This window comes from Peromyscus leucopus, chromosome 7 (assembly GCF_004664715.2).
Source record: "Peromyscus leucopus breed LL Stock chromosome 7, UCI_PerLeu_2.1, whole genome shotgun sequence".
NCBI lineage: Eukaryota > Metazoa > Chordata > Mammalia > Rodentia > Cricetidae > Peromyscus > Peromyscus leucopus.
Window position 1 is genome coordinate 89,756,772 of NC_051069.1, and position 13,364 is coordinate 89,770,135.

The 13,364-nt window shown below is 38.6% G+C and overlaps 1 protein-coding gene across 2 annotated transcripts in view; it reads right to left on the minus strand.

The window, feature by feature from the left end:
* Positions 1-13,364, minus strand: part of Ppp2r3a (protein phosphatase 2 regulatory subunit B''alpha) — a 115,364-nt gene that overhangs the window by 89,354 nt on the left and 12,646 nt on the right. The window contains exons 1-2 of one of the 2 annotated variants that reach the window (XM_028869945.2): positions 8,458-8,954; positions 1,793-2,059 (exon numbers count right to left, since the gene is read on the minus strand). In XM_028869945.2, the coding sequence (XP_028725778.1) occupies positions 1,793-2,059; positions 8,458-8,589 (399 nt within the window). In that variant the 5' untranslated portion in view covers positions 8,590-8,954. Of the gene's footprint in view, positions 1-1,792; positions 2,060-8,457; positions 8,955-13,364 lie in introns of those variants that run through there. The other variant, XM_028869944.2, reaches the window with a different exon arrangement.

The window sequence follows — 13,364 nt, forward strand, 5'->3', positions numbered from 1 at the left end:
AGGTCAGAAGATGGCACCAGATCTTTTTATAGATGGCTGTGAGCCACCATGTGGTTGCTGGGAATTGAACTCAGGACCTCTGGAAGAGCAGCCAGTGCTCTTAACCTCTGAGCCATCTCTCGTGCTCTAAAAACTAACTCTTTTATAAATTGTTCCTACTTAAGAAATAACCATTTGGCACTTATGCAATGAATGGCTGATAAAAAAAAAACTGAGCGGTTCTAATAAATTTAATTATGAAGATGTGTGTGTGTGTGTGTGTGTGTGTGTGTTACAAATCAGCCCTGTTTAAACACTTCTTTGACTGTTAACTGAGCTAATCGAGATAACCCTCCTAGCCCAAACCTAGGCCTGCTTTGCACTTTGACTTTCTAATCTATAGCCAGTGTAGATCACGGTGCTTTCCTGGAATGACCATAAAAAAATGCTCTTAGCTTTAATTGCGTAGACATTTTCTAACTGCTTATAACCTGTCTAGTGGTAGCTGCTGAAACCTGTCTCAGGCCCTGGTTATCTTTTTGTATTTTTCTGGTTAGCATCTTTAATGCTTCAAAACCCTTTCTCTATAGATACTTGCCCTGGTCTCTAGTTTTTGTTTAACAAATTACTTCCAAATGCAGATTTCACTCATTCTTACTAAATTTTATATTTTATATGTAGATCTGTAGCTTTAGCCTATTCAGGGAATTTACCATCTTCAGTCTATCATCTAACACAATAGCTATCTCTCAGAGAATTGGGTAAGGAAACCCAATCCCCTAGAAAGAGAACTTCTAATTTAGATGGCTATTTTTCCAGTTGGCTTATCTGGTGGTGTATGTTCATCGAGATAATGTAAATAGAAACAGCACCATGCTAGAAGTTAGAGGAATTGTTTCCTCACGTGAACTCATTCTAGGACTTCTATTAAGTTCTTGTGGGACTGCTTTCCTCATAGGTAAAACAGTGCAGAAAGGAAGCTCTTACTTCTGGAATAGAGATTTGTGTTAGAAACACCTTATTAAGTAAGTTCTGACATGGGGAGAGGGTGAAGAAAGAAGAAGAAAAATTACTTTTCAGTTTTTTTAAATCTCCCTGCTTATGGATCCATTTAACAGCAACACAAGTGCTCAGCAGGATCAGTTACGAAGAGGGCAGGACATGATTAGAAAGTACACTTCTGCAAATAGGAAGAGAGGGAGGTCTTTAAAGGAGATGTTGGATAAGCTGGTAGGAGTGGAAATCCATCACAGAGGAGAGGTAGGACAGCATACTACATCTACACTTGTGAGCAGGGAAGAGAGCCAGGCTCATGCAGCAAACAGGTATCAGGCAGTCTAGAAAGTCTAGAAAGTGTCTCTGGGGCCTGACTCTGAAGGCACTGAAATACAAAGGGGACAAGTTAGGGCTTTATCTCAAAGAATACTAGTTTTCAAATTTTAAGATTATTCCTTCCACATGGAAGTATAAATGGGGGGGTCTCAGGCATTCCTTGACATCCTACCTGCTTCTGTGTGTCTCTCAGGCTACTCTAACCTTGAGCCTCTTAAAGTACAGCCTGGGAAAAGTGCTAAATTCTAAGGCCAGTCTAGTCTACAAAATGAGTTCAAGGTCAGCCAGGGTTTAAAAAACAAAAACAAAAACGAGTTCTATGAAGTAGGACTACTGTTGGATGTATTAGGATCAAATAACTTTTCATCGTAAGAAAACCAAAACCCAAACCTATGCTTAAAGTCAGAGCACAGAGGCAGTGAAGAGGGACAATGCTGTCACGGCTGGCGAAAGGAGAGTATTAATTCAGTAGTTATCTTACCTTTGCAATTTTTCCCATTTCATAAATATCTGCTTTCTGATCTTCAATATCCATGAAAGCACTTTCAACTCTGCTGAGGATCTGTTCGTGGTTACTGCAGGTGTCTGGGAGTCCTTCAGGGAAGTAGAACTGTGGAATGTTTATGGACAACGGTGTAGTTACAACATCATTCACATGAGGAGTAGGGGAGACAGATTGGGGACTACTTGGAAGGCCAGCTGCAGATGGAAGTGGTTTTGCAGGTTTCTTTTCTGGTTTATTTTGAATCTGGAAGAAAAATGTGATTATAAGATACAAAAATTCTAAACAGTATATATTTTTCAAGAGTCCTCATCAGCAATAAGAAATTGTGTATAAATACAAGAATGTGCAAATAGAGACAGTAGAGATCAAGAGCTCACTTTAGAGTATTCTAGAGGGCAATAAGTATGTTTCTAGGGGATGTTTTCCATATTAAAAATTAACATATTGTTTGCCAATACTTGTTCCCATAGATTTATGGTTTAAAAATCCCACACTAAATTTTTTCATCTATCAGTCAGCAAGTATTTCAAGATAATCAAAGAGCAATATCAGCTAGAACAATATCAGATGATCAAGATCTTAAAGTGTATTGTTTTTGTTGTTGCTAGAACTAATAAAATAAAATCCGATTTATTGTTGAAGATGTTTCACACATATATCAAACAGGCCAACAGTAACTTCATAAAAAAAGAAAAGAAAAAAAAAACTTTTTTATCTTTGGCATTTTAAAACCATTTCATACAAACCAACTACTTATAGTACAACTAGGTACAAACACACAAAAAGTTACTGGAATGCTTAGAATAAGACTTTTTGTTGTTTTTTTTTTTTTTTTTTTTTTTTTTTTTTTTTTTTTTTTTTTGAGATAGGGTTTCACTGTATCACCTTGGCTGTCCTGGAACTCACTCTGTAGACCAGGCTGGCCTAGAACTCAGAGATCTCCCTGCCTCTGCCTCCCAAGGACTGGGATCAAAGGTGTGTGCCACCCCTGTCAACCACCCCCAACTCCAGCTACAAGTTTTGTTTTTTCCTCCTGTGAGAGTATAATGAATATGGTCACAGCACAAATAAAGTCAGAATTAGGACAGAGACCACCCTGAAGGCTGGTTTGGTCACCTATCATCATTAAAAATGGCTGACCCCTAACAGTATATACAAAAATATAGAGCATAAATAAAAAAATACAAAATTTTCCTTTTGAAGTATTTTTAAGAAAAAAAAAAAAAAGCCTGTCATCTGTGAGTGACATTGCCCAACAGGCAGGAAAGCCCGCTCCTCTACTAGAAGAAGGCCACATTTAGATTCTGATAGGTAGCCTTAAGTTTAGCTTTTCCTTTTTGCCGTCCTCATCTCCATCCTCTGTCTCGCCATCACCTTCTTCCTTTTCCTCCTACCCACCTTCTTCCTCTTCTTTATCTACCTTGTCAGCCTCCAGCTCCCCATTTTCCTCACTAGCATTCCCATTGGCAGGTGCATCTCTTCCATTCTCTGCTTCCTCCACAACTTCCCTCATCTCCTTCAAGTCTGTGGTTGTGGACTCAGCTGGTGTCCACACCCACATCTAACACAGTGGGACACATTGGTGATCCGATGTAGCAGGTGAGGCTCTGGCAAGAAAGCTGTGGCAGTGGCCAGCTGAGTCTGGCAGGCAGAGAAGATGGCTGCAGTGAGCACGGAGCAGACCCAGGAACAATGTACAGATGGCTTTTTGGAACAGCCAACGGGGGTTAAGGTATATTCTTAGTCTGTTGAACTTTTTTTTTTTTTTTTTTTTTGTTTTCGAGACAGGGTTTCTCTGCGTAGCTTTGCGCCTTTCCTGGAACTCACTTGGTAGACCAGGCTGGCCTCGAACTCACAGAGATCCGCCTGGCTCTGCCTCCCGAGTGCTGGATTAAAGGCGTGCGCCACCACCGCCCGGCAGTCTGTTGGAACTTTACGAGTTAGGTTCTTTTTTGAAAACTGTCCTTGGTCTTTGTGTGAATTTCTACCCCTCCTCCAAACGGAAGAAATGATAATTTCTTTAAAAATATATATCTAATGTCTGCATTGGTGGTACAGTGGTGACCACGGCTGCCTTCCAAAATGTATACAATTAGGGATAGGGATGTAGCCCAGTGGGAAGAGTTCTTGACTATCTACCATGCACGAGGCACTGGGTTCAAGACCCAGTACTGAAGAAAACTAGGTGTGGTGGTACAAGCTTGTCATTCCAGCACTTAGAAGTAGCAGGATCAGCAGCTAAAGGCCATCTTCTGCTATAGAGGCTAGCCTGGGCTTCAAGAGACTCTTTCTTTGAAAAGAAAATATACATATTGAAATGTATTTGGGATATGGGATATTTTAAATTTCTTTTCCAGTTTGACTTTGCCCAGGTAGAATTACTAACAGTATTTGACAAGCATTTCAGAAGACTTCTGGCTGGTTGGTTTGCCACTTCCCTGATATAGCAGGCTGTCTTCCCTAAGATATAAACTTAACTTGCTTTGGTATCCTCTAATAGGCAAAAGCCAAGGTCGCTAATTTCATTAAAACCAAACAGTCTCTAAAGTTAATTAAATGTTAATTTATAGTTTATATCTTTCCTTTTCCCAAAAAGTACCTGTTGTAGTATGCTTCATGGAACATTAGAAGGGACAGTGAAAAGAGGCATGGTGAGGCAGCAGAGAGGTTGATATTACTTAGGATCGAGGAAAAGGTCAAGGGAGGTGTACCATCATTCACGTAAGAGTTTCTTTTACTTCTTTTAAATGTACTTGAGATAGGGTTTCAATGTAGACTAGGCTGGCCTTGAACTCTCACTACATAGTCAAGGTTGACCTTGATCTCAGTATCCTCCTGCCCTTATCACCCAAGTGTTGGGATTACGGTAGTATGCTATCATGTGCAGTTTTTTAAAGATTTATTTTGAATGTGTATGAGTGTTTGCCTACATGTATGTCTGTGCACCATGTACCATGTACATGTTTGGTGCTATGGAGGTTAGAAGAGGGCTTCAGATCCCCTGGGACTGGAGTTAGAGATGGCTGTGAGCTGTCCCGTGGATATTAGGAATCTAGCAAATGTCCTCTGGAAGAGCAGCAAGTGCTCCTACTGCTGAGCCATCTCACCAAGCCTGTAGGCCCAGCTTCTTAGGAGTTTATTTTTACCAATGAAGACTAAATTCAATTCTGAGATTACTAGAAGAAAAAAAATTTAAAGGCTCCTGGCATTGATGGCTCCTGTCTTTTATTCTAGCACTCAGGAGCAGTCAGGCAGATCTCTGAGTTCAAAGCCAGCCTGCTCTACAGAGCAGGTTCCAGCATTGCCAGGGCTACACTGAGAAAGCCTGCCTTGAAAAACCAAAATAAATTTAAAAAGGAAATTTAAAAAAAGAAAAAAGGGCCGGGCGGTGGTGGCGCACGCCTTTAATCCCAGCACTCGGGAGGCAGAGCCAGGCGGATCTCTGTGAGTTCGAGGCCAGCCTGGGCTACCAAGTGAGTTCCAGGAAAGGCGCAAAGCTACACAGAGAAACCCTGTCTCGAAAAATAAAAAAAAAAAAAAAAAAAGAAAAAAGGATTTCATGAAGGTTTACAGAGTTCTCAATTAACAAGGGTCATGAGCATGGCGATGTATTAGATGCTACATAAAATATGAAAGACAGACACAGTTATTGAGTAGCTAGGTTTGGGAGGAGGTGCTAAAAGTCTCACCCAGTACTGGTGGATGGCAGGCAGGGTCTCTACCACTGCACTATCTCCGCAGACTTAACTATGTTTTTTTTTTTTTTTTTTTTTTTTTTTTAATTTACTGTGAACACAAAGTATTATTCAAATGTTCTTTCTTTTTAAAATTACCCTGCAATTCCTAATGTTTGGACAGTGATCCCATATAAAGCCACAGTCAAGGAAGGGGCAGCACTGGAGGAAAAGAAGCCAATGAACATAAAAAACACAACAGTAAACAGTGATGGCTTCCTACTCTGTGACCTCAGAACAGTTACCTAATCTAGAATTTCAGTAATAAACAGAAATCACAACCCCCATTCTTTGCAAGACTGTGAGGACTTAAGGAAATAATAGAATGCAACATATATAAATGGTTCCAAACAGTGCTGAGCACATATTTGTCCTCATGAAAGGCAATGAGTGACAAAGCCAAACAGTGGGGTTCTCAAAAGATTATAAACAATGCAGAATTTGGCACAGTCCTTTAGATTTAATAATAAACAATCATGTCCACTTGTAAAGCAATCCAAAGTTTATAAACCTCTCTTGATTTAGCAAAGTGATAATCTAGTCTGAACAAACATTTCTTTGCTTTAATGCTAAATCTGTAAATATGAGTCAGCAGCACCAGAAAGTCTTCTTAACATTCTGAAATAGGGCAGATCTTCAGAGGCTCTACCTAGATCTTGTGTATCAGTGTTGTGTCTATTCTGTTATTTTGTGCAGAAAGAGGTGTGTGAGTGTGGTGATATATTGTGTACCCTAATAAAATTTGCCTGAAGATCAGAGAACAGAACAAGCCACTAGATTAAACATAGATGTCAGGCAGTAGTGGCACATACCTTTAATCCTAGCACTCAGGAGGCAGAGATCCATCTGGATCTCTGTGAGTTCAAAGCCACTCTGGACTACATGAGATTGACTCAGTCTAGGAGAGAAACAGAGCCAGGCAGTGGTGGCACACACCTTTAATCCCAACACTTGGGAGTCACACATCTTTAATCCCAGCACTTGAGATTTTATGCCTTTGCTTGGGAACCACATACACCTTTAACCCAGCACTAAGAAGGAAGTGATATGGTGGGCAGAGAAAGGTATATAAGGAGTGAGGAGACAGGAACTAAAGTTTTTCGGCTAGAGGCTTTTCAGGCTGAGGAGTCTTAGAGGTAAGAAGTGGTAGTGGCTTGTTCCTTTGTCTCTCTGATCTTTCAGCATTTACCCCAATATCTGGGTCTGGGTTTTATATTATAAGACCAATTAGATTTCCTGTTACATGTGAGACTGTCAGTATACAATCATCAAAATTCTGTTTCTTCAAAATATTTTCAACAGTATGATATCCAGAGAAGTGTGGTTTAATTTAAAAGCAATTATGTCATTAGAATTATGACCATTGCTGCAGTGGGTACAGACACATGCTGAGGCCTAGAGCAAGACCTTCAATGTTAACTGCATTTGTAATGACAGATGAACACAACATTCAGAACAAATACTGGCTGCTAAAGTTAACTGAATGGGCAAACATTTGATGACATAGTATTCTCGTGTGTGTGTGTGTGTGTGTGTGTGTGTGTGTGTGTGTGTGTGTACACTTCTTAATACAAAGTAAATTACTAATAAGCAAGTATTTATTAATTCATTGATTAATAAAGAAAAATAACATAAAAACGATACATTTACTCTGAACTTTCAGCTCTATCAATTTACCTGCAATTGTGTTACTAGGAGACACCTAATTTAGACCTTAAAGTAGTATAATAAAACTTACTTTATAAACATAGATATGAAACTTATAATGGTTGCCTGATTTGTTGGCAAGTTTGACATCTCCTCACTTAAAGTAAGGCTGTTTTGACCCAATATAGGACTAGTAATAACAAAGTTGGAAAAGTATCTCAATTCTCTATTTCAGTTTTTCAGCATCAGCACAGTACTTAGTCACTCTGAACAGTCACTGATATTGTCATTATAACAGTTCCAGTATTTGACCATTTTGACACATGAAAAAAATCACATACCTCACCCCCTAAATTTGAAGTTTTTCTGGGTCAGAATAACTGGAATTATGGTTCATTGATGGAATGTGGATTGTTAGCATTTGCATAGTTCTTGATTTATACCCATGTTAGGCAACTTGTGTGACGACACAGACATTGGTCCTAAGAGTATAGGCAGTGATCGCTGCAAGCAGCAATCAGTCTCAGCTTGCTAGGGGAAGGCATTGGTTTAAAATTTAGAAGAAATTGTTGTTATGCTTCATTATCTACATATCCACAGTTACTGCGACATACACTGTTGTCTCTATATACAAATACCTTTGGGAACTGACAAGATGGTTCAGTGGATAAAGAAAGGCACTTGCCACACAAGCCTGGTAACCAGAGTTGGATCCTCAGGGCTACGTAAAGGTAGAAGCAAGAACTGTCTTTAGAAAGTTGTTCTCTGATCTCTACATGTGTGCTATGGCATGTGTGCTATGGCATCTGTGTTCACATATATCATTCACATACACTAATAAAGTAAAAAGTACTCTGCTTTTACAAATATTATCAAGATCCATATTTAGACAAATATTCATTATAACTATATCCTAATAAAATCTACTGATTTAAACTTACAAATGTTGTTTTTTATAGGAATTCTAGTTTTCTAGTATGCTTGGTAAATACCTGTTAAGTTGTATTTATTGTCTGCAAAACAGGATTCCTTCCCTACAGGATAAAAATGTGAGTACTGTACTCCAGGTCCAGAAGCTCTATTTTTAAACCTGCTGGAATCTCTCTACAAATAGCTTTCTGCAAATAGCTGAATAGAGAACACAGATTAATTCCTTAACCTAATATTAAGTACAAGTGAGTAATAAAATTATTTGTGTTAGTTTACTAGGTGGTTTTATTAGTAATTAAAATATTTAAAAGAAACACCCAAATTTCAAACCTGTGACTGCTGAAATAACTTCAGCCGCTTCTTAAACCGTGATGGGAGAACAAAATCACAGCCTCTTGCTAGGAAAGCTAATTCTCCCCTTAAATCCGGGTCCCTTCGCAAGGATGTCTCCTTGATCATCATCTTTGAAAAGTTTACTTTCCAAGCGGTCAGCTCACTTCCGAAGACAGTGCCGATCTTGTCAGTAGAAAGATACTGTTTTCTTCTTATCTCCCAGATAAATTAAATTTAATCATGGTGTTCTCTCAGCCTCCTGGAACCACAATCCATGCTTGTCCTGACATGCAGCTGTTTCCCAAATACAGCCTGTGACTCCCAATGCCTGCTCATAATATTCCAGTTAGAAACACAGCCTGCAAAAGGGCCTATTGCCTCTTGTTGGTAGCGTTATGTGAAATTGACCTGTACATGTTTAGAATGCAGAGCCTTCTGGGAAAGAAAGTACCCACTACTCCCAGCACCACAATTAGAAACATTACAGCTGAACCTAAAAATAGCAACTTCTCAGATAATGCTAACTTCTGAAACTCAGTATAGAGGTGCTGATTCACATACTTTATCCTCAAACCAGGGTGAAAAAGATTATGTGGAGCATTTTTGTCTTTTGCTACTTGATATTGTTTACAAAAACAAAACACACTGAACTTCAAATTTTAAAGTATTATTTTAAGAATAGCTTTTTATTTACTATCTGAAGAAGAAACAAATATTCCACACCCCTAAATCTCTTCACTTAAAGTATCACAGAAATGATCATTCTCAAATGATAATTTACAAAATATTTGTTGGTTTATAAAAGTAGACTATTTTAGCTATTAGACATAATTTTTTGAAGTGATTATGGATATAGTTTGAAAATTATTTATAATCAAAAGTGTTTTTAAGAAAGTGGAACAACTTAACATCCTAACAAAGAAATAACATACATATAAATGAATGAAATTTAACCAAACAAGGGCACAAAAGATGATCAAAAAGCAATTAACAGTACATCCTGAGATTATGAGACTTCTTCTTTTAAGGAACTTTAAAGAAATGAAAATATTTTACTGTACATTAAATACTGTCCCTATTTTAATATTTATAATTATCAAAATATTCTCTTCTGCATATTTATATCTCACTGTTTATTTTTAATTAATCTCACAATCAGGATTTTTTATTTTAGAAAATATAAAATATCATAAAAAACACCATAAAGAACAAAACTAAAAATGTGAGTGCATACATATTTGATAATAAATGTAAAAAATTAAAATATTTAAGATACACATTTTCATATGTAAATGTAGTTCATGCTTCTCTACTGACTATCAGACTTAATTGCATTCAGGTAAAAGAGTTAATTTTTTTGGTGGGGGGTGGGGTTTTGAGATAGAGTTTCTCTGTGTAGCTTTGGCACCTTTCCTGGAACTCACTCTGTAGCCCAGGCTGGCCTCAAACTTACAGAGATCTGCCTACCTCTGCCTCCTGAGTGCTGGCATTAAAGGCATGTGCCGCCACCGCCTGAAGAGTTAATATTTGTAAAATTTTATGAATTAATTATTATCCAGTGGTGTCTACATTCTCCAGGGCAAGTTCAATTGTAAGTTGTTGACTCATTTAAATATTTTTATGATCACTATGTACTAGATGCTGTATTGGACATGAAAAACAGAGATGATAGTGAAGAAGCTTCTTTGTTCTCTCACTTGGCTTCCTAGGACAATGGTAAATTGGAATAAAGGACAAGAAATATTTACACATTTCATTTACTTCTTGTGTGTTTTAAGGTTAGAACAATGTTTAAAAGTCCAAATGCTGGTGAAGTGTGGTGCCAAATGCCATTACACTCAGCACTTGGTAAGACAGAGGAATGCTTCTGTGAGTTCTGGGCCAGCCAAGGATACAAGATAAGACTATAACTCCTCACCCCAGCCCCTAAAAAAAAAAAAAAGGCAAATGCTGCTTAAAGATCCCAAGGAAAAGTTACTCTGTTGTTCTTAAGGAAACATTTCTATATGTTCTTGGATGATGAAATAAGCTCCAAATTTTCATTTATAAAACTTTTCCGGGGCTGGAGAGATGGCTTTTCTTAACCTGGAGAGGTTAAGAGCACTGCTTGTTTCTTTCAGAGGTCCTGAGTTCAATTCCCAGTAACCACATGGTGGCTCTCAACCATCTGTAATGGGATCTGGCGCCCTCTTCTGGCCTGTGGGTGTACATGCAGACAGAACACTGTATACATACTAAATAAATCTTTAAAAAAAAAAAAAAAAAAAACTTTTCCAAAAAAAACCCCCAAAAAATCAGAGGGCACAACTCATGGCCCTTTAAGGGCGTAGAAAAGAGCTAGTCTCTGGCAATAATTTATTGACAGAGAAAGACTAGCATGAAGCTATTTGCTTTTTACTTATTTGTGTTTACATGGAATTTGGCCGCTTGGTCTTAGTAAGGACTTGAGAGTCTGCCTTACAAGGAGTGCACCTGGAATACAGCACTGAAGAACACTGTTTTTAGAGTAGCCTCTTCTTTAATGGAAAAGATCAAGCATAAGCGGACTTCACTCCAGACGTCAACAAGCTCTGTGATCTTTTCTCATCATGAGTAGCCTACCTATACTATGTGTTTACTGTGAGTCTCCAGGACAACAATCATAAGCGATCTTGACTACAGAATACAAGAGACTAGTGCTTTCTGTTGTGAGGATGCCTGGGGTTTTTCAGCTGTTATTTTGAGACCTGGCTGCCAAGACTGGGGTTCCTTTCCTGTGAACCATTCCTCCTGAATAAGCATTCTTGGGTAAGGGAGATAATTTTGTGACTGGCTTCTTTCACTTTACATCTTTTCAATGTCTCCCATGTAGTAGCATATATTGGTACTTTGTTCCTTTTTTATTGTTGAATAACAGCCAATTGTTTGGATATTGAGGTCATTTCTACTTTGGGGCTATTATAAATAATGCGGTAGTGAACATTCATGTAGCAAGAGAGATGACCTCAAGTTCAGAAGATTATTTCTCTTGTCCTAAAATGCTTGTTCTAGACGCAGCAGTTCTCAAGTTGTGAGTCACAACACCTTTGGGGGTCGAAAGACCCTTTCATAGGGGTCATCTAAGACCACTGGAAAACACAGATATTTACATTACAATTCATAACAGTAACAAAATTACAGTTATGAAATAGCAATGAAAATAACTTTATGGCTGGGGTCACCACAACATAAGGAACTATATTAAAGGATTGTAGTGCCAGAAAGGTTGAGAATGACCAGAGGAAGATATATGGAAGGACAAGTTCCTAAGTGGGAGCTTTGTGGGTTCCCCTGCAGAGGCATATGCAAGAGAGGATGGCCTTATGCTAAGACCCTAAAAATAAAGCATTTCTTTTGAGATAGCCTCTACTATCTCAAGCAAGAAAAAAACAAACAAACAAACAAAAAAAACCTGCTCCCTTCCCATGTCATAAAAGGATCTATGAAACCCAGGAGAGCAGTTCTAAGCTTGGAGGAACAAGATGTGCATCAAAGGAAGGTATGACTTGTAAGGAAAAAGGGAATAAAATTGTATGTGAGGCCCAAACATTCTCTCTTATAGAATTCATTCTGTAAAAGCTTAGTCTGAAACTCAGAATTGTTTTTAAAACAATTTTCTAAATCTTATACTTCTCTGATCTCCCTTTGAAAAGGAAGATGGTGATATATAACCTTAATTATCTCTGGAAAGAGTCAGCTCTGGGCAATGTTTTATGAATGGGTTGTTTAAAAAAATTTGAAGACTGACTGAAAAACTAAATCTCTTATTTTGATTTATGTATTAATGCCAAACAGTATTGTATATACAATGTGCTACTATAGGGGCTGCAGTTGTGGCTTAGTGGAGAGTGCTTACCTAGAAGGCACAGAGCCCTGAACTAGAAAATCCCTGGGACTGGAAAAAGCACGCACGCAAAAAGTGTGCATGCAAAACAAAAACAAACAAAACCCCCCACCAAAATGGTGTTTGTTGCTTATCAACAATGTGTTATGCCAAAAAAAGTCAAGCCTTTATTGTGTACACATGGTAATTTAGTCACTCACTAGCAGAAGCTGAATGTAGTTATAGAGGCCAAGATAACGCCATGCAGCCAAGGACTTCTAGTAGTTAGGAAGGCTAGTTGGAATAATCCAGGCAGCAAAGACTGCACCAATCTAAGTAATAGAAACAATACTGCCAGGCCAGGAAATCAGCTTAGTTGTTTGAGAATCCATGTTGTGGTGTTGGAAGCAACTGCAGAAAGACAGCAGAGAGTGGCACAAAAGGATTTTGCTTAGAAGGCACCAGAGGAGAGAAGCTACACAATAAGGAGATTGTGGACTACAATCAGGACTACACTGTTGAATAACAAAGGAAGCTGGCTGTTTGGGGGAAAATTAAACATTAAATTACCTTGGACATGGTAGGACACATATGTGGTTCCAGCTACTAGGAGGCTGAAGCAAGAGGACCACAAGTTTGAGGCCTGCCTGTGCTATGTAAGTTCAAAGCCTGGGCAACTGAGTGAGACCCTATTTCAAAACAAACAAAGCCCCACCATTAATAAAGGAAGAGAAGGTTTCCATTTCATTCATACATTAAACAGATGCAGGAAGGAATGAAGGAGGTGGAGAGAAAGCAAAATGGTTAAAAGTTAAAAAAAATAAAACGACCAAAAAACTTTTTTTTTTTTTTTTTAAACACAGGGGTTTACTGTGTGGCTCTGGCTGGCCTGGAACTTGCTATGTACACCAGGCTGGCCTTGAACTAATACAGAGTGCTGGGATTAAAGGTGTACACCACCACCACCACCACACCACCACCACCACCACCACCACCACCACCACCACCACCACCACCACCACCACATCCAGCCTAGGATTTGTTTATAGGTGTATGAGCACAT